This window comes from Pundamilia nyererei, unplaced genomic scaffold (assembly GCF_000239375.1).
Source record: "Pundamilia nyererei isolate P.nyererei 1_Seehausen unplaced genomic scaffold, PunNye1.0 scaffold00107, whole genome shotgun sequence".
Lineage (NCBI taxonomy): Eukaryota > Metazoa > Chordata > Actinopteri > Cichliformes > Cichlidae > Pundamilia > Pundamilia nyererei.
Window position 1 is genome coordinate 1,634,977 of NW_005187508.1, and position 5,947 is coordinate 1,640,923.

The 5,947-nt window shown below is 42.6% G+C and overlaps 1 protein-coding gene across 1 annotated transcript in view; it reads left to right on the plus strand.

Moving 5' to 3' along the window:
* The window catches only part of pax5 (paired box 5), a 53,095-nt gene that overhangs the window by 13,202 nt on the left and 33,946 nt on the right, over window positions 1-5,947 (plus strand). The window contains exons 2-3 of the mRNA XM_013912932.1: window positions 1,406-1,571; window positions 5,168-5,365. Of these exons, the coding sequence (XP_013768386.1) occupies window positions 1,406-1,571; window positions 5,168-5,365 (364 nt within the window). The remainder of the gene's footprint in view (window positions 1-1,405; window positions 1,572-5,167; window positions 5,366-5,947) is intronic.

A 5,947-nucleotide genomic window follows, 5' to 3' on the forward strand; every position in this document is an offset into this window, starting at 1 on the left:
GCTCACATGCAGCATTTCTGTTGGTGGATGCAGTTTAATCATTTACCCCAAATTCCAGGATTCTGACCTGGCCCGGCTCACGGGGTCTCACAGCGTGGTGTTTACAAATGTATAAATGGTGTAGTCTGTTTAAGTGCATCTTCTGTGATATGCTGCTGACCTGCTCAAAATGTATTTCCAGTCAGTAGAAGCTTGGATATTTTCTACTATAGGAGAGCTGAAAGAAACTAGATGGACACAGATCATGTGCATATATATAAATTACTCTCCTTTGCAGTTTTGCCCTTGTCAGTTGTGGCTGCTGTTTAAATCTGTTTATGCAACTTTCTAATAGACGGCTGTGGTTTTCTGTGACTTATGGATACAGAAGAAGTTTATTCAATTATGCAAAGGTTCAGCTAGTCTTTTCTTCTATTCTACTTTTGCTGTCTTTCATTCATTTCCTTATACTTTCATCCCTTCATCCCTCAGAGGGAATATTAGCGGTGTCTTTCGCTAAGGGGCCAAGGCAAGGCCTTGGTCAATAATTAATTAAAATCCCTTCATTTACTCAAAATCTTTGCTTAGCCTGCCCCTGGTGAAATTGGGCAAAGTTTGCACTTTGGAATAGTATTATTATGCTGAGCAGGATAAATCACAGGCGGGAGAGAAAACAGATGTATTTGAGATAGTAAATTAACTAAGCTAAGCCAGCTAAGCCAAGGGCCAACAGCTGTGGGACTGCAGCCTAGAAAGTGTTGCTGAAGTAACTATTTCTCAGGCAAACAAATGTAAATGTACAGAAACAAGCTGTTAATGGCACAGATCCAGCATCAATTTACTGAATGAGAAGTGATGTTATTAAAATAAAGCTCATCGAGTGTTTAAGTAGAATGGAAAAGCACTATATACGAACCAATCAATTGACCTTTTCCCAAAATAGAGGAAGTAGACTCTAACTGCTGTGCTGCAGACTAGACTACCTTAGTGCTGATATGAGGTGTAAAGATTGTCTGAAATGCCCTTAAACAAGCTGGTTTTTGCTGCTACTTTATACAGTGAAGCCGTTAAGTTTTTGTGTTCTTCTGTCTGATATTGTTTTGACCTTTAACTTGAACCAAGTCTTGGTCAGTCTTTGATATGCGAATATAAGGATAATGGATCAATTTGTATGTTTGATTGTGTTGAAAAAGTTACATCAAGATCTTTGACTTTTGCCTATCCAACTGTCTGTCATGTATCAAGAATATAATCAGAGGAAATGAGAGGATTTTGTAATTAATTTCCACTGAGTCCTTTTTTTTTTTTGGTTGCATATCGAGTTAGATTTCAAGGTTATCTTTGATTTCAGTGCAATTTTTCATGCATTTCTTTCTGTTGTTCCCCATTGGCTTCTTGCCCATCTCAAATTCTCATTCTCTTCTAGGACATGGTGGCGTGAACCAGCTTGGAGGTGTGTTCGTAAATGGCAGACCCCTCCCAGATGTAGTTCGCCAGCGAATAGTAGAACTTGCCCATCAGGGGGTTCGGCCGTGCGACATCTCACGCCAGCTACGAGTCAGTCATGGATGTGTCAGCAAGATACTGGGCAGGTAAGAAGCCGACCAGCACCTACACTCGTGTGTGTGTGATCAAAACACATCAACCTCCTCATTCAGTACTTTAAAGGATCCCTTTTCACAATAAGTTAACCTTTAAACGATGCAGTGGAAGACCAAGTATCTTCACCTTTACTTGTTGGATTTATTTGTGTTTTTCTGGTTAGTTTTTTTTCCATCAGGTGAAAAGAACACACACAGGCTGGTTCAGCATGTGTCAGACTGAAGCTCCTGTAAGGTCATACTGACTCCTTTGGTGTCAGTTCTGCTGTGTTCTTCAGTTTCCTCCACATGCACAAGCTGCGTTTTCCAAAGTGCCTCCATTTTCGCTCTGCTTCTTACTTCTCTCACACGGTTCTCTGCTCTTTTCTTGCTTTTCACCTTCCTCTCCCCTCTCCTTATATCCTGTATTCCCCCCCCCTATATTTCTGTGTCTCTCCTCACTCCCCCTTTTCTCTCTCTTTCTGTCTCTCCCTCTGCCTTTTTCAAAGCTAAATTCAAGAGTAAATCCCTGTTCGTTCCATCCCTCAGAGAAGAAAGGGGGACAAAAGGGAAAAGATTCATCACTTTTTGGAATTAGCATCAAAATGAAAGTGGCACCATATTTCTGCACCAAAAAAAGACAGAGGGAGAGGGAGAATGGGAGAAAGACATGAACAAGGGACACAATCAAAAGGGAAAAGGCGTGTTAAAGAAGACGAGTGCAGGAAAAAGAAAAACGAATGAGAGACAGAGAGACCATTTGTGAGGACGGAGGGGAAGGATTAGCTACAGCGACCCTCAGCTATATCAAAAAATGTGCTGCTCATTGTTCTCCCATGCCTCTCTTTCTCCGTCTCTCTCTTTCCGTCTTTCTCTCTCTATCTCTCTCTTTCTCTCTCTCTCTCTCTCTCCCCTTTCCTGGCCGTTCAACTCACTGAAGCGTTACCGTGAGGGGGGAGGAGGGGAGGGGATCGAGGGATGGAAGGAGGGAGGGAGGGAGGGTTGTTTTATCCTCTCCTCTCTCTCTGGTGCCAGCAGAACAAAAACACCAACTCTACCACCCTGTGTGTGTTTGTGTGTGTGTGTGTGTATTGGCTCATCGTTGTGCAGATATCAATAACTACGCTCGTTTATTCACCAATGATTCAGCTGTGAATAATTTAAATAGTTTTCCATTTGAAAATAGATTGTTTTTCCTTTAGCTGTGTTTATACTCCAGCTGTGAATAGTCAAAAATGTGGAACACACACACTCACCCCCCCCCCCCCCCCCCCCACACACACACACACACAGAAAGAAAGACAAGGAAGTGCACATTTACAGGAACTCGCATCTTCACGGAAAGGATTACTCTACCGTACAGTGGAGAGAGAGAGGGCGAGAGGAGAGCAGCAGCAGGTTTAAGACTGACTGACAGCTTGCATCCACACACAGCATCCCCCCTTTTTTCTGCAAGCTGTGTAGCGCATTTGCTGTCCTCCCACCCCCTGTCCCCCCCATGCCCCTTCTGCATGCAAATACATTCATGACATAGCCATGGTGGACATGAAACGGTTGTGTGAGTGCGTCCCGTGTGCACATGTGTGTGTGTCGGTGCCATCCTCTTCCTGCATCTGCGTAATAACGTGAAATTGCTTAAGAGAACAGAAGCCGATCGCGGGACGAGTCAGGCCCTAAAAATGTTGCGTGACAGGTGTTTGAGCTTATTGCATTTAGCCTTTCAGCTGACTCTGACATCTGCAGCGAAATCGGCAACATTATGTAACTGGCAGTGAGGGTTTTAGCACGCCTTGATTTAACAAGGTGTATCCCAACGAGAGCAGAGTCTCTGTTTGCGAGAAGGAGCTGAGCAAATCAGTCAAAGATACAAAATAAAACAGAAATAAAGAAAACTAAAAGAAAGGATCAAATATACAGAAAGATTCCCTCGAATTTGCAGTATATTTGACCAGCATTATCTGACCGGTGTGAATAAATACAAAGTCTTTGATACAAACTCTATCCACACACAGATTATAAATACACAGTGCAATCATTAAATCTTCAAGGTGCTTTCAAGAGGAAATATTTCCACGGCAATATTTCAATTTAATACAGAACCTTTTTGGTTAAAGAGGATTTTAAGCCTATATAGCAGACACATTTGGACCTCATCTGGGGTACTTTCCACAGCTGTTGGGCAGGTACATCCCTAGAAAGTATTATGTGGCCAAAAATATCCCAAAAGTTATGACACAACTGGCATCAGGCTCATTTTAAGGAGAACTGTGACTGAATTCACATGTGGGCAGATATGAGCCACCTTTGGGCCAAACATTCATTGCATTCTGAGCAATGCAATATTCATAAGTCCATGCAGCGCATGGGCACTGAAGCTGTTTTTGCGATCTTCCCTGCTTTGTGCGATGTGATTCCTCGCCACATCAAAAGATCAGCCCAAACCAACACGGAGTTTCAATTGTCAGAATTACCCAAATAAAAAGTTCTGTTTGAAATTCAAATTCAATTTAAAAAAAAAGATGCAGCTGATGGAGGATTAGCAAATAATCACACCCATTTCATAGCTCAAATTAGGCAAATTAGGACAAGAATCACAAGTGATCAAAAAATTTGGACACTAAGAAGATTTACAGGCTACAAAAACTATTTTAATTGACATGGCAACATGACAGACTGGGGGGGGGGGGTTAGCTGTCTATCGTGAGTGGAAAAAAGACCTTAGACAGGAGGAGCACGTCCAGTGTTTGGTGTGTAATCCAGAAATAAGTCCTGACCACAGGAGGGAAGGTCATTCCTCTGTTGGAGAGCTTGAAGGGAAAATAGCTGAGTCCAAGTGGAGCAATGTTCAAACCACCACCAAGAGAGGTGAAGTAGAGGGGCAGTAAAGCAGAAAGCTGCTTTATGTTATATCTGGATTCTTTGGAGTCTAGATTCCCCTTCTGCTCGATTTAGCAGTGAAACAGAACTCCGGATAATTATTTCAGCATATTTGATTCTGTCACAGAAATGACCTGGCCACTTTTCAGCTTCAATAGGTGAAAGAAGAGGAGTTAAAGGATAAGGACACCGATACGAAAAATTTATTTTTTAAAAATCCTTCACATTTGTATCTTATTCCTCTCTGCCACTGACCTACATTGTTGTCCATTCGCTGTTAAAAACACAGAAAAAAAGCCACACTGTTGGGCTCTGTGTTAGTTTATTCACTGTCCTCGTGCTGTGAAGAGCCTCGAGATCTGACTCCACACCTGTTGATGTATATTTGAGAAAATGAGGAAAGTATAGAAGAGCACCAACCTCATGCTTTTAAAAAAATGCATGTTCAGATTCTTATTTGGATGGAAACTTGAACTGAAATATTTTCAGATGCGGCGGCACAATCTTGATTAAGTACTTTAACCCAACTAAACTCGGCCTTGTTTCTCTTTTATGTTTTTTTAATTAAAGTTTTTTTTCAGGTTTGGATTTGGCACATTTTAATAAGGAGCTGTATGCATAAAAAAACGAACTAAAAACAGAATTTGCAGATTTCATATTCCATATGATTCTATTAACTTGTCCTCTCGTTCCTCCCCGTATGATCAATGCAAGTGTCTTTTAATTGGCAGGTACTATGAAACGGGCAGTATCCGCCCTGGGGTAATTGGGGGATCCAAACCAAAGGTTGCTACACCAAAAGTGGTTGACAAAATCGCCGATTACAAACGCCAAAACCCCACCATGTTTGCCTGGGAGATCCGGGACAGGCTCCTAGCAGAGAGAGTTTGTGACAACGACAGTGTTCCCAGCGTCAGCTCCATTAACAGGTACGACGGTCTGCATGCTTTGTGTATGTTTGTTTGAGTTTGGGCGTATAGCAACAGGTACAGCCTATTGGTAGAGCTCAGAGCAATATAATACTCTGTGTTTTATGTGTGTGTGTGCCTGTGTGTGAGTCTGGGAGTGGAAAAGAGAATAGTAAAGAGGCCCCAGTCTCCATATGTATGAAGTGGCTGCAGCTCAGTGGTTCAACACGATGGTACAATGACAACCCTTTCCCCTGAGCATAGAAGCAGAGAGAGAGAGGGAGGGATGGTGAAATAAGAGAGAGAAGGAGTGAGCAAAAGAGGCAGACAAAAGGGAAGGAAGGTGTGTGGGGGTAAGGAAAGAAACAGACACAAAAGGAAAGGAAAGAAAGGAAAAGGGAGAAAAGGAAATGAGAGGAGAGGAAAAAAGGGGAGGAAAGGAAGAAAAAGGAAAGGAAAGAGGAAGAAAAGGCTTGCATGAGCAGCCAAGCAGGAAGTGTGAGGCCCCTCTGCCATGTCAGCCTGCCTCAGCCACTTCACACACACACACACACACACACACACACACACACACACACACACACACACACACACACACACACA